The sequence below is a fragment of the Salmo trutta genome, chromosome 27, assembly GCF_901001165.1.
Source record: "Salmo trutta chromosome 27, fSalTru1.1, whole genome shotgun sequence".
NCBI lineage: Eukaryota > Metazoa > Chordata > Actinopteri > Salmoniformes > Salmonidae > Salmo > Salmo trutta.
In genome coordinates this window covers 6,768,419-6,795,148 of record NC_042983.1, presented here as the reverse complement: position 1 = coordinate 6,795,148, position 26,730 = coordinate 6,768,419, and the positions used below count along the sequence as shown (strand labels likewise).

At 43.4% G+C, this 26,730-nt stretch overlaps 1 protein-coding gene and 1 pseudogene across 1 annotated transcript; both read left to right on the top strand.

Moving 5' to 3' along the window:
* Positions 1 to 3,410: 3,410 nt before the first annotated feature.
* On the top strand, positions 3,411 to 5,984 carry LOC115164200 (fatty acid binding protein 1-B.1). The gene is made up of 4 exons (XM_029716452.1): positions 3,411 to 3,517; positions 4,530 to 4,702; positions 5,088 to 5,180; positions 5,893 to 5,984. The coding sequence occupies exons 1-4, from the start codon at positions 3,451 to 3,453 to the stop codon at positions 5,941 to 5,943; spliced, it is 384 nt and encodes a 127-aa protein (XP_029572312.1). The 5' UTR covers positions 3,411 to 3,450; the 3' UTR covers positions 5,944 to 5,984.
* Positions 5,985 to 13,944: 7,960 nt separating this feature from the next.
* Positions 13,945 to 15,847, top strand: LOC115164201 (fatty acid-binding protein, liver-type-like; annotated as a pseudogene).
* The last annotated feature ends 10,883 nt before the right edge of the window (positions 15,848 to 26,730 follow it).

Sequence of the window (26,730 nt, the reverse complement as noted above, 5' to 3'; positions counted from 1 at the left end):
CTCCGCCTATGTGGGATACGCGGGGGATATGGTCACTAGTGTAACCAGGAGGAGAGGCCTCATTTAACACAGTAAATCCATCAGGCTTGAACCATGTTTCAGTCAGGTCAATCACATCAACATTATGATCAGTGTTTAGTTCATTGACTATGACTGTCTTGCAAGTGAGGGATCTAACATTAAGTAGCCCTATTTTGCGATGTGAGATATCACAATCTCTTTCAATAATGACAAGAACGGAGGAAGTCTTTACTCCAGTGAGATTACTAAGGCGAACACCGCCATGTTTAGTTTTGCCCAACCTAGGTCGAGGCACAGACACGATGTCAATGGGGATAGCTGAGCTGACTACACTGACAGTGCTAGTGGCAAACTACACTAAGCTGGCAGGCTGGCTAACAGCCTGCTGCCTGGCCTGCCCTCTATCTCATTGTGGAGCTAGAGGAGTTAGAGCCCTATCTATGTGATAGATAAGATGAGAGCACTCCTCCAGCTAGGATGGAGTCCATCAATCCTCAGCTGGCCAGGCTTGGTCCTGTTTGTGGGTGAGTCCCAGAAAGAGGGACAATTATCTACAAAGTATATATTTTGGGATGCAGTAAACAGTTTTTAACCAGCCATCTATCTAAGAGATGGCTGCCGTTTTACGATCCCCTAACCAATTGTGCTATTGTGTGTGTTTTATCCGCTTTATTTGAAATTCATATTGTACATAATGTTTCTGTCATCATCTCTTATGACCAGAAAGAGCTTCTAGATATCAGGACAGCGATTACTCACCCGTACTGGAAGAAGATATTATTTTCCTGTTGAGGCCACGGGTTAGCAATGAACCCTGAGACGGGATTGCTAGCAAGGCTGGAAATTCAAAACATCAAAAATCTAATAATTTCAATTTCTCAAACAATCAACTATTTTACACCATTTAAAAGATAAACATCTCCTTAATCTAACCACATTGTTCGATTTTCAAAGAGGCTTTACGGCAAAAGCATAAAGTTAGATTATGTTAGGACAGTACATAGCCACAAAAGTACAAACATCCATTTTCAATTCAAGGTCAGGCGTCACCAAAAGCAGAAACCAGCTAAAATTATGCACCAACCTTTGACAATCTCCATCAGATGACACTCCTAGGACATTATGTTATACTATACATGCATTTTTTGTTCCATCAAGTTCATATTTATATCCAAAAACTGCATTTTACAGTAGCGGTGAAATTCTGATTTTTTTCTTCTCTGAAATGCTTCCGGTGAACAACGTTACAATTTTCAAAATTACTATTCGAAAACATTGGTAAATTATAATATTGTCATTCAAATAATTATAGTTTAACATTTCGTAAATGATACTGTCTTGCCAGATTTCAAAATAACTTTACTGGGAAATCACAAGTTGCAATAAACCAGGTGCTGTGCTAAGAACAATAAGCTAGCCTAATTAGCTTAGCATCATCTTGTAACCATGTAATATCAATAATACTATTGTCAATAATCCATTACCTTTGATTATCTTCATCCATTGGCAGTTCCAGGAATTCCAGGTCCACAACAAATGTGGTTTCTTTTGACAAAGTTCATAATTGATGTCCAAATAACTCCAAGTTGTTCCATGTTGTTAGCGCTTCGGTGGCTACTAAAAAGTAGCGCGGGGGGGTGTGTGAAGTCACGGCAAAAAGTTAAAAAAGTTACAAAAATAATCTATTTATGTTTGTTCAAACATGTCAAACGTTGTTTAGCATCAATCTTTAGAGCCATTTTTAACGTGAAACATCAGTAATGTTTCAACCCGACTTCACCTGTGTCTAGAAAAACGTTTTTTAAAAATGTCTCGTGTCTCATGATTGCGCAGGTGCAGGCCATAATGGAAGTGACCACATCCCACGGACGTCAACTTCAATGCATTCTAATTTGCTCCCTGTTAATCATGGAAGCTTCAAACAACTTTATAAAGATCGCTGACATCTAGTGGAAGCCGTAGGAGTTGCGAACTGAATCCTTTCTCACTATGGTATCTAATAAACAATGACACTAAATAGTACAGCCACAAAATTCTCATTTTTTTTAAATCTATTTTTCTCAGGTTTTTGCCTGCAATATGAGTTTTGTTATACTTACAGACACCATTCAAACTGTTTTAGAAAATTCAGAGTGTTTTCTATCCGAATGTGTTAATAATATGCATATCCTAGCTTCTGAGTTGGTGTAGGAGGCAGTTAAAAATGGGCACGTATTTTTTTCTAAATTCTCAATACTGCCACCGTGGCCCGTAGAGGTTAACGAGTCGGACGCAAAGGATTTACTCCAGACACCCGACAAGGCCCTCACCCCAGTCATTCGCAGGAGAAAGAGATGGAGATATCGGGGATGTAGGTCTGGGTGCCTTGTAAGGTGAGTAATGTGGGTAATCTGCCTTTACCATCGGTCCTATTAGCCAAAGTACAATCATTGGATAATAAAATAGATGAGCAACGAGCACGTACAGTATATCCTACCATTGGGACATTAAAAACAGTAATATCTTATGTTTCACTGAGTCGTGGCTGAATGACGACATGAATAACATACAGCTGGCAGGTTTTACGCTTTTTCGGCAGGATAGAACAGGCGCCTCTGGTAAGACAAGGGGTGGCAGTCTATGTATGTTTGTAAACAACAGTTGGTGCATGAAATCTAAGGAAGTCTCAAGGTTTTGCTCGCCTGAGGTAGAGTATCTCATGGTAAGCTGTAGACCACACTATTTACCAAGAGAGTTTTCATCTATATTCTTCATTGCTGTCTATTTACCACCACAAACCAATGCTGGCACTAAGACCGCACTCAATGAGCTATATACGGCCATAAGCAAACAGGAAAACGCCCATCCAGAGGCGGCACTCCTAGTGGCCGGGAACTTTAATGCAGGGAAACTTAAGTCTGTTTTACCTAATCCCACAAGCATGTTAAATCTGCAACCAGAGGGGGGGGAAAAATCTAGACCACCTTTACTTAACACACACAGAGACAAGTACAAAGCTCTGCCTCGCCCTCCATTTGGTAAATCTGACCATAATTCTATCCTCCTGAATCCCGCTTACAAGTGAAAACTAAAGCAGGAAGCACCAGTGACTCGGTCAATAAAAAAAGTGGTTATCATTTTTCTAAGGAGACGAGGAGGCCTTGTTTATCAAAACAGATCAATGATCACTCACACCGCCAAAGTAGAAGAAGAGAGGATGAGGAGGGGAGTACAATAAAGTTGACCATTGCTATGTAGATTAGTTGCCCTTGGCTGGGAAGCTGATCCTAGATCTGTGCCTACAGGCAAGTAGGAGGGAAGATATGAGGGGGAGGGGTTCTCAATTATAGACACCTTTAGTTAGTTAATGATTGCAGGGCTGGATAGATGAGGGTATAAAGACAAGCAGGGAGCTGTGGCTGTCTCTACGGTCACTGTCTTATAGTCACCATGTCTTTCTCAGGGAAATACCAGATGGAGACACATGACAACTTTGAGTCTTTCATGGAGGCTGTTGGTAAGTCTTGCTGTTGGGTTGGTACATTTGATTAGACTTGGTGTTAATTTCAGAAGTCGTAGTCCTTTCAGTAATGATGTTCGATGGTGATTGCAAATGCAATGGTTACTTCTGAGTAGCAAAACCAGGTAGCACACTAGTTTCCTTGGCTGTTCTGAGAATGGAAGTGAATGTTTAATTAAAGACTTAACACCGCTTTTGAACTTCTCGCACAGATGGGATTGTTTGAAAATTATTTGCTTAGGCATTAATCATTTGTGTCAGTGAGATTCAAACCTATGTTTTTCTGTCCTCTATCCATGGAATTAATCCACTGTGCCACCAGGATGAAGTTGTCATGCATTGGTTTTGTGTACATAAATGTGCTGTCTTCAGACACTATTTCAACAGGAACAAGCACTCATTAAGATCAGGTGTGGCTAACTACTGTTGTCAACACACTTAAGAGACGATGGAGTTTGTTGAAGCTGAGAAGGAATGTGCTTTTCAGTTAAAAAAAAAAATTGGGGATTAATGTTCGCTATTTTTGTATGGCAAGTTCTTAGTTCCAGTTAAAGTCATGTTCTCAAAACACTATGTGAACCTACAGAACATTATGCTGAAGTACTGACATTCCCACAGGAGAATATTTTTAATGACTAATGTTCCTTGAACTTTACCTTAAATTGAAACTTTGACCGTTCAGGAAATATTCTGATCAAATAATGAAATGCCAAGAAAATAACATGTCAAATTCCTTAATGAGAATGGTCCAAAGCCAAGCAACAGTCCTGCACCGTTGCCAGAATGTGGTATGCAAAATAACCAAGACCTAAAACATATGGTCCTAAGAACATTATGTGCTAGCTGGAAATGCATTTAATGTTTGCATTCAGTTCATTGTGTTGCCATATTATAGTGCATCAGAGCTTTACTTCAGTAGTAATAATTCAGTGTTCATGTCCCACTTCATAAACTTTTTGTAGTACTAAAAAGCACAGTACATGACTCTCTCGCTGCCGCTAACATGTAGGACTACCTGATGAGCTTATCCAGGAGGGCAAAGACATCAAGAGCATCTCTGAGATTGAGGAGACTGGAGACCACTTCAAGGTGACTGTCACCACGGGAACAAGGATCCTCACCAACTCCTTCACCATTGGCCAGGAGACGGAGCTCGAGTCGCCGACCGGGGAGAGGGTCAATGTGGGTGGCGCATGTCACAACCCAACCATGAGTTTCATACATATAGCCTGGATTTATCCATCTCCCTACATATACAGCCAGTATCTAACCTAAACTATAAGTTCAGATGATGTGGGGTCACTATGGTTAGTTAGTTCAGGTCCCAGTGATGTTGTGGGAGGACTGACTTTGTTTGGCAGAATCTCCTCTGTTTTCCGGGCACTGGGCTCACAGTTGCACTATTATAGCAGTTTACGTCTCAAAAGCAACTCGCACACCTGATGCACACTGTCTCACTTTTTTCTTCATATATGGCCATCCAACTTGGGCCTGTTAAATTGGTGCTAGTTGACTGTAGTTGGTGACCACTGCTTTCAGATCTAACCGTTGACCTCTCCTGTTTCAGTCTGTGGTGACGAGGGAAGGTAACAAGCTGACGGCCTTCTTGAATGGGATCGAATATGTCACAGAACTTACAGACGCAAACACCCTCGTCAACGTGAGTCCGGGGCATATGGCTGGGGGTTCACGAAGCGACACTATTTCAGGATTAATTTATACCATTAACAAAATGGGTAGTCTTTGACAGTGCCGTGAATGCAATTCAACAGTTTGCTGCCACCAATGTCCTAATTACATGCTGACCCCACCGCTGGTGTCGCGAAATAAATCTACTGTTTATTCAATCATGGCAACCACACTGCTCGTGCGCCTCAGCAAGCGTCTGCGTGGCCAGGTGCTAAAATGGAAGTAAGATGCTCAACATGCTGCAAGTCTGGCCTCTCCCATCTCATTGGTTCTTAGGTGCATATACCCATGTGGGTGATTGGAAGATGAACTTTGAGGGGCACACTCTGGTCAGTTTTTGTAAATTTGGTGTTCAACCTCCATATAAGGAGGTGAGATGACGAGAAACAAACTCAGTTTTCTGTGAATTGTCAGGGTAGAAGACCTTTTACATTTCATGTAAAATAACAACCCAATGTTTATATACAGGACAAATTGGCTGGCTAAATTGCCATAATGTTAAATTATTTTTGCCCCAAGTTAATATAAAGGTTTCTGAGTTTTGATACTTCAACCTGCATGTCCTGATCGCTTCTAGTGTGGGTGAACAAAATCAATGTGCGAACGAGTGCGTCCGGTTTGGTAAGCATAGTGTACTGGCATGGATTTATTGAATAATGATTACAGATGCTTTCTCTTTTCAGACCATGACTCTGCCTGGCATCTCATACAAGAGGACCAGCAAACGAATGTGAAGATCTACTGCACTCTTTGGATTAATAAAATGTGAAAGGCATGGAATGGTCTGGTCTCAGCATTTCCTATCAATGGGTAGAACTTCAGGGGAAACTTGAGGTTTGTAATGAGGCAAGGTTTGAGTTGGCTGAATGTGAAGACCTCAGTGGGATTCAATAGAATAGCTTAGTTCGGTAAACAGTACACAATATCCAAAGTGGGTTTTCTACATTTGCTGCAAATCAGTCACATTAAAATGTGAACCCAGTAGTGTAGAAAGTAAGGCTTTGGTAGCGTGTTGAGGGCTCAAGATAAATATTTATCTTCAGAACACTATACAAAACAACCTAAACGTCACATTCTGCAGGCTTCACAGAGCAATACAAAAACAAGATCCCACCACACCAGCTGGAAAAACCCTACTTAAGTATGATCTCCAATTAGACAACAAGGACCAGCTGCCTCTAATTGGAGATCATCCCAAACAAAACTTGAACATAGAAAAACACCCTGTCACGCCCTGACCTACTCTACCATAGAAAATAACATCTTACTAGTGTCAGGACTAGACAGTAGTTCCATCTAGTCTGTCAGAATCCTACCACAATTGGTGCATCAGTTTAAAAGCAGATTCCTCAAATTCCAGGTAATTTTGAAAATCAAGTTTCAGGCAGTCTTGCGTCTGCTTTTTGGACATTGCTTTCATTAGTTCCACCCCAGTGTCACTGACAAGGGGCTAAAAGAGCACCATTTGAGGGTGACTTGTTTCCCAGCTGGTTGGAAAAGCTAAGGACCCTGGGACTAAAGACCTCCCTCTGCAACTGGATCCTGCACTTCCTGACGGGCCGCCCCCAGGTAGTAAGGGTAGGCAAACAGGTCTGATACACTGGGGCCCCTCGGGGGTCTGTACTTGGTCCCCTCCTGTACTCCCTGTTCACCCATGACTCAAACACCAAGTTTGAGGTGCACTATAACACCAGTGGTAGGCCTGGTCACCGACAATGAGACCGTCTACGAAGAGGTCAGACACTGCCAGGACAACCTCTCCTTCAATGTGAGCAAGACAAAGGAGCTGATCATAGACTACAGGAAAAGGCGAGCTAATCAAGCCCCCATTGACGGCGCAGATCGCGAGTTTCAAGTTCCTTGGTGTCCACATTACCAACGAACTATCATGGTCCTAACACACCAATACAGTTGTGAAGAGGGCGCAACACCTTTTCCCCCACCCCCTCTGTTGTACACTGCTGCTACTTGCTGTTTTTCTATGCAGTAACTTCACATGTACAAATTACCTCAACTAACCTGTACCCCCGCACATTGACTAGGTACCAATAGCCTTGTTATTGCTACTTTAATTTTTTTAAATTTGCTAAATATTTTATCTTGAACTGCTTTGTGTAAGGGCTTGTAAGTAAGCATTTCACGGTAGGGTGTACACTTGTATTTGGCGCATGTGACAGTTTGATTTGATGTGTCATGGATTTAAGAATTGAAGGGTTGATTTGTCTGACATATCTCTAATGTGAGGTCACTACTGTCGGCTGTTAGTTTCTTGACACCTGGTGCCATAGGTGTCGTTCATGCTTATTGGCTAGTTCTTCAGGGCCTCCTGTGTGTGTGTGGGGAAAATGATACTCATTCTACTTAAACATCCTTTACTCCAACTGTCTTCACCTCTGCAGGATCATGTCATAAAAATGCATTTTAATCTTGTAGATCATCCTGTGAGTTTCATGTCTTACCTCAAGGTCTTTGTGTGGGTTCTCTGCAAGATGGCATAGGCCTTACACATCATGCAGTGTCCCACCTATCTTCCCTGCCTGCCAGTGGGTCACCCCTGCCTTTATTGTTACCATCCCCAGAGCGGTGTTAGGATGGTATAGTTTACTGTCAAAGTAATATTGAGCCATTTATACTGCACAAATATAAACGTATTATGTCAAGTATTTTCATGTGCTGAAATAAAAGACCCCAGAAATGTTCTCAGTGCACAAATTTGTATACATCCTTGTTAGTGAGCATTTATCATTTTAATAAGATAATCCATCCATCTGACAGGTGTGGCTTATCAGGACAAAATGCCACTAAAATGTGCTGTTTTGTCACAATGCCACATCTCAAGTTGAGGGAGTGCAATTGGCATGCTGACTGCAGGACTGTCCACCAGAGCTGTTGCAAGAGAACGAAATGCTCAATTCTCTACCATACTGCAACGTAATTTTAGAGAATTTGGCAGTACATCCAACAGGCCTCAACCGCAGACCACGTGTAACCACACCAGCCTTGGACCTCGACATCCGGCTTCTTCACCTGCAGGATCGTCTGAGACCCGCCACCCGGACATCTGATTAAACAGGAGTATTTATGTCTGTAACAAAGCTCTTTGTGGGGAATGACTCATTCTGATTGGCTGGGCCTGGCTCCCGAGTGGGTAGGACTGGCTCCCAAGTGGGTGGGCCTATGCCCTACCAGGCCCACCCTTGGCCGTGCCCATGCCCAGTCATGTTAAATCCATAGATTAGGGCCTAATTAATTGATTTCAATTGACTGAATTCCTTATATGAACTGTAACTCAGTTACATTGCTGAAATTGTTACATATTACATTTATTTTTTTGTTCTGTATAGTTTCTGGCCTCTATCACTATTGACCACTCCTATGAATTATCTTGGCTATAATGACTATAGAGTAGACTCTCCCCACATCAGGGCTTTTTAGGTTTTATTCTGGGGGGCTTCGGGAATGCAAACGTGGTATGTAAGGGAGTGGTGGAGTGTCATGCACTCGGTGGTTAGAAAAGTGAAGGTGCAATTCAGGGAGGGAGTTGTCAAAACAGACATTCACAGGGCAGCCACTCTGGTAACGTCATCCTCAGACTCCTGCACTTGGCTGACCACAGCCTTCCTTATCGAGTCCACCAATGAGCTGCAAGTGATTCCATGGTTCCATGAGGGTCACTTGGTTGATAGGATTTGCATTTCAAAGTGACCTATTTGTAGTTCCTTGTACAGCCCACCTATTTAACCCACCCATTTACTGACCTTCTTTAGTACAATATATATGCAACCTCACTGGATTGGACGTAGCTTAAGATTTTAACTCTGTTTGACATTTAATTGCACAACAACATCCACATCTGAAACATGAAATGAATGGCTAAGTGCTGTGTGTCATATAGTTATCATATTTACAGTGCTGTAACATTCGGCTCAGTGCTGGTAAGTCACTACAATGAACCATGATAAATGTAATTTTTAAAGCAGTGTGTCTGTTCTACTACTAATTCAGTGGACTTTACTCTCCTTCACTGGCTGTCATTATTATGGTCTCTTATCATACAAACCTCTGAGCGGATCTCCAATAGGTCATTTAGAGTTTTTAATGTCCAATGATGAACCAACCAAAAACATAAAATGTAAATGCTGATTGTGATATAATAACCAAATAGATTGTATCTATAGGCATCTGGTGCGTTCGTAAATTGCCTCCAGTGTGTCAGGGTGCGCTCTGTGTCATTTGTAAATTTAGAGCGTATCGCTCTCGGGAGGGCGTTTAGAGTGCACAGTGGACGCTCTGGCCGAAGAGTAGGGTTGATAAGAGCATTCTGACCTCACAACAGCAGTCAAGCACCCAAGCTAACTGGCTAAAGTTGGCTAGCTTGCTAGCTACTTCCAGACACAAATGAGAGAACACCTCACTCTGACCATTTTACTCAACCTAGCAGAGCTGATTAGGCTGTTTTCATGTTAACCAGAGCGTTAGTAAATGTAAATGTGCTTCTGGAAACAATTTAATTATGTTTTTTTGCCAACGTTTACTGATATCAGTCATGCATACAAGTAAAAATTAAAGCGGGAAGCACCAGTGACTCGGTCAATAAAAAAGTGGTCAGATGAAGCAGATGCTAAGCTACAGGACTATTTTGCTAGCACAGACTGGAATATGTTCCGGGATTCTTCCGATGGCATTGAGGAGTACACCACATCAGTCACTGGCTTCATCAATAAGTGCATCGATGACGTCGTTCCCACAGTGACTGTACGTACATACCCCAACCAGAAGCCGTGGATTGCAGGCAACATCCGCACTGAGCTAAAGGGTAGAGCTGCCGCTTTCAAGGAGCGGGACTCTAACCCGGAAGCTTATAAGAAATCCCGCTATGCCCTTCGACGAACCATCAAACATTTGGATCAATGGGTGACAATGGGAATGCCCGTCCAAGGATTCCACCTCGCCTCCGAGGTATCCCGTAAGTCCCCGACGGCTCCGTTTCCGAGAGAACCCGAGGCTACCTGAGTTTCCCCAAGAGTCTCCGAAGGCTGCCGATTCACCTATTCCCGAGCCCATGCAACTAGGCAGAGCTAGGCTGCCTCCAGCTGAACGGCTTTACAAGCTTCACACTAAGAGCTGTCTGTATTGCGAGACTACTGGTTATTTCATCTCCACCTGTCCACTAAAAAAACAGGCTCACCGGTAGGAGCGAGTATTCTGGTGGGCCATACGGAGAACTTTTCCTCTCCCCTTACTCGCATCCCTTTTCATGCCATGTTGCTGTGGGGGAACCAGTCGAAATCTCTCTGGGTCCTCATCGACGCTGAGAGCTTTATGGATGCTGCCCTGGCTTCCGAGCTGGATATCCCCACTCAGCCCCTCTCCATTCCCATGGATGTTAGAGCACTGGACAGGCACTCTATAGGCCGGGTCACCCACAATACCAGCCCAATCAACCTATGTGTGCAGGGAACTACAGCGAGACGATCCAGCTCCCGCTCATTAAGTTTTCTCAGGTTCCCGTGGTATTGGGATTCTCCTGGCTCAAGCAACACAATCCCCACATTGACTGGTCTGCTGGTGCCGTCGTGGGCTGGAGACCGTTCTGCCACACCCATTAACTGAAGTCAGCGCATCCTGTCCTGGGACGTCTTCCTGGGGCCTCGGGAAGTTGCCTCGTACCTCTCTGTCATTCCCGCGGTGTACCAGGACCTCCGGGAGGTGTTCAGTAAGGCCCAGGCCACTTCGCTGCCGCCACACTGACCATATGACTGCGGGATTTATCTTCTCCCAGGCACCACTCCACCCCGGGGACGACTGTACTCTCTGTCTGGTCCGGAGACCAAGGTTATGGAAACCTACATTGAGGACTCCCTATCTGCTGGGTTCATCAGTCCTTCTATCTCCCCCGCCGGTGCAGGGTTCTTCTTTGTGGAAAAGAAGGACAAAACCCTGCACCCATGCATCGACTACCGAGGTCTCAACGACATCACGGTGAAGAACCGCTACCCGCTACCTCTCATCTCCTCTGCCTTTGAGCCGCTCGAGGGGGCCACGTGTTCTCCAAGCTAGACCTACGGAACGCCTACCACCTGGTATTACAGGAAAAGGAGGACCGAGCATGCCCCCATTCTCATCAACCGTGCTGTAGTGGGGCAGGTTGAGAGCTTTAAGTTCCTTGGCATCCACATCACCAACAAACAAACATGGTCCAAGCACACCAAGACAGTCGTAAAGATGGCACGACAAAACCTATTCCCCCTCAGGAGACTGAAAAGATTTGGCATGGGTCCTCAGATCCTCAAAAGGTTCTACAGCTGCAACATCGAGAGCATCCTGACGGGTTGCATCACTGCCTGGTATGGCAACTGATTGGCCTCCAACCGCAAGGAACTACAGAGGGTAGTGCGTACGGCCCAGTACATCACTGGGGACAAGCTTCCTGCCATCCAGGACCTCTATACCAGGAAGGCCCTAAAAGTTGTCAAAGACTTCAGTCACGCTAGTCATAGACTGTTCTCTCTGCTAACACACTGCAAGCGGTACCAGAGCGCCAAGTCTAGGTCCAAGAGGCTTCTACCCCCAAGCCATAAGACTCCTGAACATCTAATCAAATGGCTACCCAGACTCCTTTATGCTGCTGCTACTCTCTGTTATTATCTATGCATATCACATATCACATGTCACTTTAATAACTCTACCTACATGTGCATATTACCTCAATTACCTCGGCTAACCGGTGCCCCATGCACATTGACTCTGTACCGGTACCCCCTGTATATAGCCTCGCTATTGTTATTTTACTTCAGCTCTTTAATTATTTGTTACTTTTATATATTTTTTTGTATTTTTCTTAACTGCATTGTTGGTTACGTATGTAAGTAAGCATTTCACTGTAAGGTCTACACCCGTTGTATTCGGCGCATGTGATAAAAACGATTTGATTTGATTTGATTCAGCGGGTGTTGAGCATTCGTAAATTCATTCTGCGCTCAGTCAGACGAGAGTGCTCTGAAATTGGAGTAGATAGCCAGAGAGAATTTCCGAATGCACCCATCATGCAACATAGTAACCATAGACATCATGTTACATAGTTACCATAGACATCATGCTACATAGTAACCATAGACATCATGTTACATAGTAACCATAGACATCATGTTACATAGTTACCATAGACATCATGTTACATAGTAGCCATAGACATCGTGTTTACATAGTTACCATAGACATCATGCTACATAGTAACCATAGACATCATGTTACATAGTAACCATAGATATCATGCTACATAGTTACCATAGACATCATGTTGCATAGTAACCATAGACATCATGTTGCATAGTAACCATAGACATCATATTACATAATTAGTAATTATGTAATTATATAGTGAGGTATAGAGTTTAACATCTAATCAGGGAATATATTCAAATGTTCCACTAAAAAGGAGAAAAAAAGGAGCATAATTTAGATGCAATGATATACTGATATGCTTTAATGTTTTGTGCATCAGCTTTTAATATTATTTGTTTATTTGAGTTTTTTTACATCCTGCAACTGGTGTAAAGTGTCCTTAAGTCTGACCCACCAGCTGGATCTCTCACTGTCTACCATGCAGTAGCAGTAAGCCTGGCCCTGGGATAGTGACCTTGGGTTTTAGATAAAAACCTTGATAAAACCTTTTATCATTACTACATTGGTGTAGCTTTATAATATTTATATAATCTGGTCAGAATCATAGAAATATAATTAATAGACCTATAGAACTAAATTCAGAATTAATATCTTCTGTCTACTCATATGTCTTAATGTCAATTATACCATGCATTAGTCAAGTCTCTGAATAACCTCCACAAGGTTCAACCATGTCCATTCTGCTTTGTGTATTTCTATGTTAAGCAAGTCTTTAACATAGAGAGGCAGTGTCCATGTTCTCAGGACTACAGGAGCTCTTATTGGTTCAGTCTCAGCACACAGATCAAGATGAGATAGATCAGAGAACACACAGAGACATCTACTGTATGCACCATATTTCAAAGATAGTATATGATGTACACACTGACATACAAACAGATATAAGCAAGGACAATACAAATGGTGCACACTGTAAAAAAGCCAACTTAACCAATTGCTTAATCAGCATTGTTCTGTGAGTTGGGTGGACTTGAGAAGGACGAGACATTGAGCTAATGGGTGAATGTTTGTTCACTCAACAAACTTTGCTCACAGTGGGCTGAATGTATAAAAACTTGTTGAGTCTAATTACAATTTCATGTTTGTCTTTGGAAGGCAACACTGTATGTTGGTTCAGCTATATTCCCAGATGTGGAGCAAACTCACAACCCTATTGCAGCTGGTTGCCTTACAATTGTACATTGATAAAAAAAAATTACAGTGCAGGGAGTCAAATACACATCTCAACTCAGTCAACTCAAAAAGCGCAGGTGTAGCCTAGTTCAACTTCAACACAGGTGGTTAGGGAGATAAAGTCAAGTTGAATTTGAAATGTGTTGATTGATCCATACACTTGTATTACAATGATGAGACTGCTTATCATTTTTCTAAGGAGTCGAGGAGGCTTGTTTATCAAAACAGATCAATGATCACTCACACCGCCAAAGTAGAAGAAGATAGGATGAGAATGGGAGTACAATAAAGTTGACCATTGCTATGTAGATTAGTTGCCCTTGGCTGGGAAGCTGATCCTAGATCTGTGCCTACAGGTAAGTAGGAGGGAAGATATGAGGGGGAGGGGTTCTCAATTATAGACACCTTTAGTTAGTTAATGATTGCAGGGCTGGATAGATGAGGGTATAAAGACAAGCAGGGAGCTGTGGCTGTCTCTACGGTCACTGTCTTATAGTCACCATGTCTTTCTCAGGGAAATACCAGATGGAGACACATGAGAACTTTGAGTCTTTCATGGAGGCTGTTGGTAAGTCTTGCTGTTTGTACATGTGTGATGTGATTAGACTTGGGGTGTTAATTTCAGATGTTGTAGTCCTTTCAGTAATAATGTTCAATGGTGATTGCTGATACAGCGGTTACTCAAGTAGCAAACAAAGCTAGCACATTAGATTCCTTGGACACTGAACAGAAGTGATAATTAAGACTTACCATGGTTCCCAGAGTTTTCCTTGGGGGGTTTATTAACCTTCTGAGAACAAATTCTAGGTCATTTGGAGGTTTCTGAGAAACTAGCTGAAATTCATTAAGAATTTAATTACACCGCTAGCTTAGTTTGGGTTAACTAACTTCAAGCACAGATGGGACCCATGGATATTAATCTATTGTGGCACGGTGTCAGTGCAACTCAAACTTATGTTCTTTTCCTTTATCCATAGAATTACTCCACTCTGCCACCAGAATGTATTTGGCATGTAATGTCTTTTTTTTTTTAAATGTGCTGAATGTTCCTAAGCAATTCTCCTGCACATTACCAGAATGTTGTATGCAAAATAGCTCTAAGAAACCTATGGCTCTCAGAATGTTAAGTGCTAGCTGATGATGCATTTAATTTTGTTGCAATATTTTTAATTTAGTTTTGCTTCAGTAGTAATTCTGTGTTCATGTCTGATTTTGCCAATGTGTTGGTGTATATAAAGCACAACTCATGACTCTCTCTCATGCATGTAGGTGTCCCTGATGAGCTTATCCAGGAGGGCAAAGACATCAGAGCATCTATGAGATTGAGGAGACTGGAGACCACTTCAAGGTGACTGTCACCACAGGGACAAAGATCTTCACCAACTCCTTCACCATTGGCCAGGAGACGGAGCTTGAGGCGCCGACCGGGGAGAGGGTCAATGTGGGTGGCGCATGTCACAATCCAACCATGCGTTTCATACATATAACCTGGATTTATCCATCTCCCTACATATACAGCCAGTATCTAACTAAACTATAAGTTCAGCTGATGTGGGGTCACTATGGTTAGTTCATGTCCCAGTTATGTTGGGTTAGTAGTTACATTATATCCAAATACAACAGTAGTCAAGTCCCGTCCCCCCCCCCCCCCACTTGTATGTGGGCTGACTGATGTTCTTTGGCAGAGAATCTGCTCTCCACAATAACTGGGCTCAGTTCTAACTTCTCAGCAGTTTACATGTCAAAACCAACTCAAACCTGTTGCACACGGCCAAATGTTTTCTCCATATATGGCCATCCATATTAGGCCCGATAAATTGCCATTAGTTGACCGTGAACACGCTTATCAGATTTAACATTAAACTGCTCTCTACTGTTTTCCAGTCTCTGGTGATGAGGGAAAGTAACAAGCTGAAGGTCTCCCTGAAGGGGATCGAATCGGTCACAGAACTGGCAGACGCAAACACCCTTGTCAACGTGAGTCCGGGGCATATGGATTGGGGGGGGGGTCACTAAAGGACACTTCCAGGGTTCATTTATACCGTTAAAAAATGGGTAGTCTTTGCTGCCACCTATGTTCTAATTACAGCTGAAGCCTGCTGTACTGGGGTAGAATTACTGAGTAATGATTAAATGGGTCTAGTACATGCTGTTTCTCTTTTCAGACCATGACTGTAGCAGGCATTGCTTACAAGAGGATCAGCGAACGAATGTGAAGATCTACTGCACTGTTTGCTTTCACATTTTATTAATCCAATGTTCTGGTATAAAAATATTATATACATGGGGAGTACTTCAGGGCAATTTGAGGTTCTGCAATAATGAGACAGTTTCCATTTGAGTTGGAAGAATGTGACTATAGATCAGTGGAATTTACTACAATAGCAAAGTTCCTTTAAACAGTATATGCTGCCCAACATATTTCTAAACAATTAACGTGACTACTTAAAATTAAATTTAAGCCCAGCAGTGTAGAAATTAAGGCTTTGCTTTCACTAGTTTCTCACCAGTGTAGCTGACAAGGGGCTGAAGGTCAGGGTGACTGATTTCCCAGTTACGGTAGGTATGGTGGGTGAGGAGTAATGAATGTATGGGTTGATTCCTCTGACGGTATCTGTGAACTCATCTCCAGGTATATACTATTGGTAAGTCAGTACTTCTGCTGGCGGTTAGTTTCTTGACACCTACTTCAATTGGTTTGTTCCTGCTCATTCGCTAGTTCTTCAAGGACTCCTGCATGTGTTTTCTCCTTAACCCATCTCGGTCTGCAAAGCAGGGCGGGACCATGTCAAAAAGATGAGTTTCACTATTGCAGGTCGTCCTTTCTGTTTCATGTCTTACCTCCAGATCTTTGGTGATGGGATGTTTGGGTTCTCTGCAGGTTGGCATGTCACACTCCATAATCGGTAATGCCCGTCATCCCTGCATGCCAGTAGGTCAACCCCCCCCCCCCCCCCCCCGGTTGCCATCCCAAGGGCAGAATTGTTCAATGTTATAGTTTACTAAGTAATAGTGATCCCTTTTGTACTGCGCAAAAATAGAAATGCAACATGTGAAGTGTTAGTTCCATGTTTGATGTACTGATCATTCCTGATTGTGCATTTACTTCTTTACATCCCTGTTAGTGAGCATTAATCCTTTTGCGAAGATAATCCAGCCACCTGATGGGTTTGGCATAGCAAGATACTGATTTAGAGGCATGATCATTACACAGGTCCACCTTGCACTGGGGAGAAAAGGCCACTCTCAAAATGTGCAGTTTGGTCACAGCGCCAAGGATGTCTCAAGTTAAGGGAGCGTGCACTTGGTATGCTGACTGCAGGAATGTCCACCAGAGCAGTTGACAGAATTGAATGTTAATTTCTCTACCATTTTAAAGAACTTGGCAGTATGTCGAACCGGTCTCACCACCGCAGACCATGTACCCACGCCAGCCCTCGCATCTGGCTTTACCTACGGGATCATCTGAGAACTGCCACCCGGACAGCTGATGCATTTCTGCACAAACTGTCTGAAATCGTCTTGCGGAAGCTCATCTGCTTGCTCGTTGTCGTGACCAGGGTCTTGACCAAACTGCAGTTCGGTGTCGTCGCAGACTTCAGTGGGCAAATGCTCAATTTCACTGGCACGCTGGAGAAGTGTGCTCTTTACGGGTTTATCAGCGATTTGCTGATGTGAACAGTGCCCCATGTTGGCGGTGGGTTTAGGGTATGGGTGGGCGAAAGCTACGGACAATGAACACAATTGCCTTTTATCTATGGCAATTTGAGTGTGCAGAAATACCATGACCCGGAGGCTGTCGTTCATTTGATCCGCCGCCATCACCTCATGTTTCAGCATGATAATTGTTGCAAGGATCTGTACACAATTCCTGGAAGCTGAAAATGTCCCAGTTCTTCCATGTCCTGCATACTCACCTGACATGTCACCCATTTGAGCATGTTTAAGATGACAACATTCCACAGGCACCGATGAACAGCATGATCAACTCTATGCGAAGGCGATGCTGCGTGACTTAAATAGTGGTCACACAAGATACTGACTGGTTTTCTGAAATTGATTTAAATTATTGCTTTCCTCATCAATCTACACACAATGCCCCATAATGACAAAGCAAAAACAGGTTTTAGAAATGTTTGCACATTTAAAAATAAACTGCTTCCTTATGTAAATGAGTATTCAGACCCTTTGCTATGTGACTCAAAATTGAGCTCAGGTTCATCCTGTTTCCATTGATTTATCCTTGCTGTTTCTACAACTTGATTGGAGTCCACCTACGGTAACTTCAATTGATTGGACATGATTTGGAAAGGCACACACACCTATCTATATGAGGTCGAAGGAATGTCCGTAGAGCTCTGAGACTGGATTGTGTTGAGGCACAAATCTGGGAGCAATGTATAGAGATCCTTGATGAAAAACCTGTTCCAGAGCACTCAGGACCTCAGACTCGGGCGAAGGTTCACCTTCCAACTGGAAACAGCCCTAAGCACACAGCCAAGACAACGCAGGAGTGGCTTCGGGAGTCTGAATGGCCTTGAGTGGCCCAGCCAGAGCCTGGACTTGAACCCGATCTAACATCTCTGGAGAGACCTGAAAATAGCTGTGTAGCGACGCTCCCCATCCAAACTGACAGAGCTTGAGAGGATCTGCAGAGAACTCCCCAAATACAGATGTGCCAAGCTTGTAGCGTCATACCCAAGAAGAACTCTTCCTCACTTCACATCGGCCTGCTGTCAGAACTCTTCCTCACGTGCTTGTTTGGCGCCAATTCCGGTCACAACTTGTAGACTTGTTATCATGCTGCTGTGCGGTTTGTTGCTACCCTTACTTTGCTACCTGCCAACTTTACGGTTTTTACTTTTTAATTACCTTTTTTATTTTTTCCCTCGCTCAACTTTTTTTTTTATTCAACTTTTTCATCCCGGACGCTTTATCTGGACGTGGTTCGTCAGGACCTCCACCAGCCTAAGCTTAGTAGTAACATTAACATTATGCCCTCTAATTGCAGTCGCTGTACTCATAAAATACAGGACAACAATCGTCTTAGGGCGAGGATAGCTGTGCTGCAACCCCAGCTTCAGACACAAGGGTAATTTAAGTGTAGGAAAGGATGAAACCGCGTCTGTGCCACCAGTAAGTACATATAGTAGTATAAATCCCCTTGCACAGTCCCTGCAGCTGGACAATTTTTCTCATGTCTTCTGGAAGGAAATGCTGTAGGAAAGCTCAACCGGTTAAGCAACGGGTCGTAGTCAGAGGCCGAGCTTTCTCTGGTCTCTCCTGTTGCGGGGTCTGAAATGCCGACGCCTCCCACCATTTAGCTCTGACAAATTGAAAACCCTAGTCATTGGCGACTCCATTACCCAAAGTATTAGACTTAAAACGAATCATCCAGCGATCATACACTGTTTACCAGGGGGCAGGGCTACCGACGTTAAGGCTGATCTGAAGATGGTAATGGCTGAGGTTGAAACTGGTGAGTGTATAGAGATATTGTTATCCATGTCGGAACCAATGATATTAGGATGAAACAATCAGAAATCACCAAGCGCACATAGCTTCAGCGTGTAAATCAGCTAGAAAGATGTTGGCATCGAGTAATTGTCTCTGGCCCCCTCCCAGTTAGGGGGAGTGATGAGCTCTACAACAGTCTCACAACTCAATCGCTGGTTGAAAACTGGTTTTCTGACGCTCCTAAAATATATAATTTGAGGATAATTGGCCCTCTTTCTGGGACTCACCCACAAACAGGACCAAGCCTGGCCTGCTGAGGAGTGATGGACTCCATCCTAGCTGGAGGGGTGCTATCATCTTATCTACAAACATAGACAGGGCTCTAACTCCCCTAGCTCCACAACGAGATTGGGTGGGTGCGGGCCAGGGAGGGCCGGGTGCGGGCCAGGGTGAGTGCGTGCAGGCAGGCAGGCGGGCCAGGGTGCGTGCGTGCAGGCGGGCCAGGGTGCGTGCGGCGTGCGTGCAGGCGGGCCAGGGTGCGTGCGTGCGTGCGTGCGTGCAGGCGGGCCAGCGTGCGTGCAGGCGGGCCAGGGTGTGTGCGTGCGTGCAGGCCAGGATGAGTGGGTGCGTGCAGGCCAGGCAGCAGGCAGGCCAGGCAGCAGGCCAGGCCAGCTTTGTGGAGTCTTCCACTAGCACTGTCAGTGTAGTCAGCTCAGCTATCCCCATTGAGATTGTGTCTGTGCCTCGATCTAGGTTGGGCAAAACTAAACATGGCAGTGTTCGCCTTAGTAATCTCACTCGAATAAAGACCTCCTCCATTCTTGTCATTATTGAAAGAGATTGTGATATTTCACATCTCAAAATAGGGCTACTTATTGTCAGATCCCTCACTTGCAAGGCAGTCATAGTCAATGAACTAAACACTGATCATAATGTTGATGTGATTGGCCTGACTGAAACATGGCTTAAGTCTGAATTTACTATGTTAAATGAGGCCTCACCTCCTGGCGACAATATTGCTAACATTTACGATAGCAAATTTCAATAAAAAAAAAAAAATGTAACGTCTGCATTCTCGTCTTTTGAGCTTCTAGTCATGAAATCTATGCAGCCTACTCAATCACGTTTTATAGGTACTGTTTACAGGCATCCTGGGTCATATACAGCGTTCCTCACTGAGTTCCCTGAATTCCTATCGGACCTTGTAGTGATGGCAGATAATATTCACATTTTTTGTGACTTTAATATTCACATGGAAAAGTCCACTGACCCACTCCAAAAGGCTTTCGGAGCCATCATGGGTTTTGTCTAACATGTGTCCGAACCTACTCACTGCCACAGTCATACTCTGGACCTAGTTTTGTCCCGTGGAATAAATGTTGTGGATCTTAATGTTTTTCCTCATAATCCTGGACTATCGGACCACCATTTTATTACATTTGCAATTGCAACAAATAATCTGCTCAGACCCCAACAAAAGATCATCAAAAGCCGTGCAGTAAATTCTCAGACAACCCAAAGATTCCTAGATGCCCTTCCAGACTTCCTCCACCTACCCAAGGATGCCAGAGTACAAAAATCAGTTAACCACCTAACTGAGGAACTCAATTTAACCTTGTGTAATACACTAGATGCAGTCGCACCCCTAAAAACAAAAACTTTTGTCATAAGAAACTAGCTCCCTGGTATACAGAACATTCCCGAGCCCTGAAGCAAGCTTCCAGACAATTGGAACGGAAATGGCACTACACCAAACTGGAAGTCTTCCAACTAGCTTGGAAAGACAGTACCATGCATTATCGAAGAGCCCTCACTGCTGCTCGATCATCCTATTTTTTTTTTTCCAACTTAATTGAGGGAAATAAAAACAACCCAAAATTTTATTCGATATTGTTGCAAAACTAAAAAGCAGCATTCCCAAGACAAGATGGCTTTCACTTCAGCAGTGATAAATTCCTGAACTTCTTTGATGAAAAGATCATGATCATTAGAAAGCATATTATGGACTCGTCTTTAAATCTGTGTATTCCTCCAAAGCTCAGTTGTCCTGAGTCTGCACAACACTGTCAGGACCTAGGATCAAGGGAGACACTCAAGTGTTTTAATACTATATCTCTTGACACATTGATGAAAATAATCTCTGCCTCTAAATCTTCAAGCTGCATACTGGACCCTATTCCAATTAAACTACTGAAAGAGCTGCTTCCTGTGCTTGGCCCTCCTATGTTGAACATAATAAACGGCTCTCTATCCACCGGATGTTTACCAAACTCATTAAAAGTGGCAGACTCTCTTGAAAAAGTCAAACCTTGACCCAGAAAATATAAACTATCGGTCTATATTGAATCTCCCATTCCTCTCAAAAATATTTTAAAAAGCTGTTGCGCAGCAATCACTGCCTTCCTGAAGACAAACAATGTATACAAAACGCTTCAGTCTGGCTTTAGACCCCATCAAAGCACTGAGACTGCACTTGTGAAGGTGGTAAATTACCTTTTAATGGCGTCAGACCGAGGCTCTGCATCTGTCCTCGTGCTCCTAGATCTTAGTGCTGCTTTTGATACCATCAATCACCACATTCCTTTGGAGAGATTGGAAACCCAAATTGGTTTACACGGACAAGTTCTGGCCTGGTTTAGATCTTATCTGATGTAAAGATATCAGTTTGTCTCTGTAGATGGTTTGTCGTCTGACAAATCAACTGTAAATTTCGGTTTTCCTCAAGGCTCCGTTTTCGGACCACTATTGTTTTCACTATATATTCTACCTCTTTCACTGCTATGCAGATGACACAGCTGTACATTTCAATGAACCATGGTGAAGCCCCAAAATTGCCCTCACCTGGAAGCCTGTGTTTCAGACATAAGGAAGTGGATGGCGGCAAATGTTTTACTTTAAACTCGGACAAAACAGAGATGCTAGTTCTAGGTCCCAAGAAACAAAGAGATCTTCTGTTGGATCTGACAATTAATCTTGATGGTTGTACAGTTGTCTCAAATAAAACTGAGTAGGACCTCGGCGTTACTCTGGAATCGGATCTCTCTTTTGACGAACATATCAAGACTGTTTCAAGGACAGATCTTTTTCCATCTTTGTAACATTGCAAAAATCAAACTTTCTGTCCAAAAATGATGCAGAAACATGTATGCATGCTTTTTTCACTTGTAGGTTAGACTACTGTAATGCTCTACTTTACTGGCAACCTGGATAAAGCACTAAATAAACTTCAGTTAGTGCTAAACACGGCTGCTAGAATCTTGACTAGAACCCCCCAAAAAATCGTATTACTGCCTCTCTACAATGGCTTTCTGTTAAGGCTAGGGTTGATTTTCAAGGTTTTATTGCTAACCTACAAAGCATTACATGGGCTTGCTCCTACCCATATTTCCGGTTTGGTCCTGCCGTACATACTAACACGTATGCTACGGTCACAAGACGCAGGCCTCCTTACTGTCCCTAGAATTTCTAAGCAAACAGCTGGAGGCATGGCTTTCTTCTACAGAGCTCCATTTTTATGGAATGTTCTGCCTATCCATATGAGAGACGCAGACTCGCTCTCAACCTTTAAGTCTTTATTGAAGACTAATCTCTTTCGTAGGTCCTATGATTGAGCGTAGTCTGGCCTAGGAGTGTGAAGGTGAATGGAAAGGAACTGGAGCAAAGAACCACCCTTGCTGTCTCTGCCTGGCCGGTTACCCTGGCTTACTAGTGCTCTTTGATGGTTGAGTCACTGACGTGATCTTCCTGTCCGGGTTGGCGCCCCCCCCCCTTGGGTTCGTGCCGTTGGGGAGATCTTTGTGGGCTATACTCGGCCTTGTCTCAGGATAGTACATTGGTTGTTGAAGATATCCCTCTAGTGGTGTAGGAGCTGTGCTTTGGCAAAGTGGGTGGGGTTATATCCTGCCTGTTTGGCCCTGTCCGGGGGTATCGTCGGACGGGACCACAGTGTCTCCCGACCCCTCCTGTCTCAGCCTCAAGTATTTATGCTGCAATAGTTTGTGTCGGGGGGCTAGGGTCAGTCTGTTATATCTGGAGTATTTCTCATGTCTTATCTGGGGTCCTGTGTGAATTTAAGTATGCTCTCTCTAATTCTCTATCTTTCTCTCGGAGTACCTGATCCCTAGGACCATGCCTCAGGACTACCTGGCCTGATGACTCCTTGCTGTCCCCAGTCCACATGGTCGTGCTGCTGCTCCAGTTTCAACTGTTCTGCCTGTGGCTATGGAACCCTGACCTGTTCACCGGACGTGCTACCTTGTCCCAGACCTGCTGTTTATAACTCTCTAGAGACAGCGGGAGCAGTAGAGATACTCTGAATGATTGGCTATGAAAAGCCAACTGATATTTACTCCTGAGGTGCTGACCAGTTGCACCCTCTACAACCACTGTGATTATTATTTGAACCTGCTGGTCATCTATTAACATTTGAACATCTTGACCATGTTCTGTTATAATCTCCAGAAGAGCCAGAAGAGGACTGGCCACCCCCCATAGCCTGGTTCTTCACTAGGTTTCTTCCTAGGTTCGGGCCTTTCTAGGGAGTTTTTCATGGCCACCGTGCTTCTACACCTGCATTGCTTGCTGTTTGGGGTTTTAGGCTGGGTTTCTGTACAGCATTTTGTGACATCAGCTGATGTAAGAAGGGCTTATAAATAAATGTGATTGATTGATTGACTAAGGGCTGTAATCGCTGCCAAAGGTGCTTCAACATGTGATATTTCAGTTTGTTTTTTTAAATACATTTCTAAATACGTGTTTTTCCTTTGTCATTATGGGGTATTGTGTGTAGATTGATGGTGAATACTTTCCGAATGCACTGTATATTTTGCAGTAAATACAACCATAGTACAGTAGTTGCAGATACTGTAACTAATCAACCAATACGGTGAACAAACAATTTGTATTATTACAATAGTTTGTCCTTAACTTTAACCCATTACCATATCTCCTTTCCTCCACCATGTTCTGGCACTTTCTCTCTCGGGTGTCAAGTAGGATAGCATAAGGCCAGGTCAGCAGCTGTTCATGGAGGTCCAGGACAGATGCACATCCCCTGAGCCCCACCATGCTTCCGCCTGCATGTCCAGAGGACCTGCAGGAACACACAGTAGCAGAGGTATTTGGGTAGGGCCAAATGGAATCAGATATCTCTAGAATCAATAATTAGAATTGCAGCCAATTCTGACAGATTATTATTATTAACACCCAACATTGGCTGCCAGTCATTTTTTTACATTTTAGTCATTTAGCAGACACTCTTATCCAGAGCAATTTACAGTAGTGAATGCATACATTTCATTTCATACATTTTTTTTTTCTTCTGTGCTGGCTCCCTGTGGGAATCGAACCCACAACCCTGGCGTTGCAAACAACATGCTCTACCAACTGAGCTACAGGGCTTTGTAATGTCTGTTGCTTTGTAATGTCTATTCCACTAACTTTTAAGTCTATAGTTGTGTCCCTGTGATATCACCTGGAGCATAGTTGAGCACCCTGAGACCTCGTTCCTCCTCAGCCAAGTCTCTGAACATCATCTCTCAGGCAGCCTTCCCTGTACAGTACAACACCAATGGAGGCGGGCCTGCACGGAGAACAGAGATGACTTACCCCAATATCCATGCAAATCTCCTGTGCATGATTTGTGTGATAGTTCAAGTTGCATGTGAATTTCTATAGTTCGTGTTCAACACTAATTGATTATAACCACTCTCTCACCAGCAATCAGCAGCAGAGAGTAGAAACAGGAAGAGAGCAAGAAGGCATCTCACCAGTGTTGTTGATGAGCGGCACATGATCGATATCGAGAGTGACCTCTTCCCGGACAACCCAATCTCCTCCACCCCCTCTCTCCTGCTCAGGTCTGCAGGAACACAGCGGACCACCAGCCCCCCTGAACCACCACAGAATCCTCCAGATCCTCCCTCAGCATCCTTAGCTGGTCCCCAGACCGAGCCACCAGGAGAAAGACCGAGCCAGGCTGGAGCCTCGCACACCACCTGGTAGATCAAATACGTTGGGGAGTATTTATAGTTACTGTACATTTCTGACAATGGTCTGGTTTCTCCACAGATGGATTGACGGACAGACAAACAAAGAAAGAACTCCCCTGCATGGCCATTATGCGGCCAAAGCCCCTTCTCCTGGAGTCAGAGGAGGTTGGACATGGACATCAGATCAGCCTGCATCCTCGGACTAGAAAGGAACAAAGAGAAAGAGAGATTAGCGCTGATGAGTGGAGGAGAGGAGAATATGCAATGAGAGGGATTGTGGGTTTTGCCAATGAGAGATGAGTGTCTTTTATGATGGAATGGGCATTACACTCGGGCAGAACTAACGCTATCTCATGTGGATGCTATATTTTGCATGACTAAATGTCTTAAGATATATCCTGAGATATAGATTAGATGTTGATAGCTGGCCAGTTAATATTGTGTCACAGAATATGTTAAGTGTCATGGTCATGGAATGGGAAAACATTATGATTATTTTCATCCATGACAAATTGACAAACAATCATTTTCATTTTGTGAATAATGTGTTAAAAGGACTCAGACTTGAAGGAAATGTACAGTATATGACATATTTAAAGGTATCATTAACATACTGTATGACCTATATGAGATATGGGCAATTCCACAGTAACGGGCATGCTGAGACTTGTTTTTTTACTTTCACGTGCCATCTCCACACTTTCCTCTTGTCCCATACCCTTGCTTCATGTACACTAACAACAGAGCTGCCAGCTATAGAGGACACTGACACGACCAGTGCAAACCATGAGGCACATCAACTTCAAACTTCCAAAAATTAACATATATAGTTAGACTGTAGCATGCTAGTAAACAAATTAAGTTAATTATGTGATTTCACTTTTTCACTTAACAGCCTGTGTTTACTGTAGGCTACGTATATAACAATGTTGACCTCACAATATCTTTTTTATAGCCGAACATTAACTTGGCTATCTCCTTTCTATGTTCTTATCCATAACCACATCCTAGGATGCATCTCCAATCTGCCTTAGTCACCATGCAGATTGCAGCCTCCACACATGGTGCAGTCAGACAATGCATTATTTCTGGGTTTCAGGTTATCACTGATCTCTCTGTTTCCTGTCAACTTATGACACCTGTTATGTCACATTTCAGTGCCACCTTCATTTCTGATGACATAAAGAATATCCAGGTCTTTAGGGATGGAGATAAAACTGGGCAATACGTTCCTCTTCTCCTTCACATACACACTCTCTTCCCTCTCCTCTTCCTTGCTGCATTGCAACCCCTTCCCCATCTGCTTGACATGATCACAGAGCAGATGAAGCATGTTTCCATGGCAACTCCAACATGTTGGTATCACTTGAGAGAGAGATTGTCATCTTTGGGGCTCCATTAATCTCTGTTACCCTGAAGTACAATTCTCCAGAAAGTTTTTCACGGCCTGTTTTACACGCAGAATCTGTCCAAGAGCAATTAGGGCTCTGTAGAGTTATCAGAATGTTCTGCTACATTAGGCTACATCCACAAGGTTTCCAGCATGCTTCTAATTAGCATGATGTCCTTTAATAACTACATTTACCCTTGCACTCCTAAACAACGAAATATTTACAGAATTTGGCAAAGGTTAAGGTCTACAAACCTTTGTCCACTCTGTAACATATTCTAGTTTTGGAATTTTTTATTTTGTATTTAACCTTAATTTAACTAGGC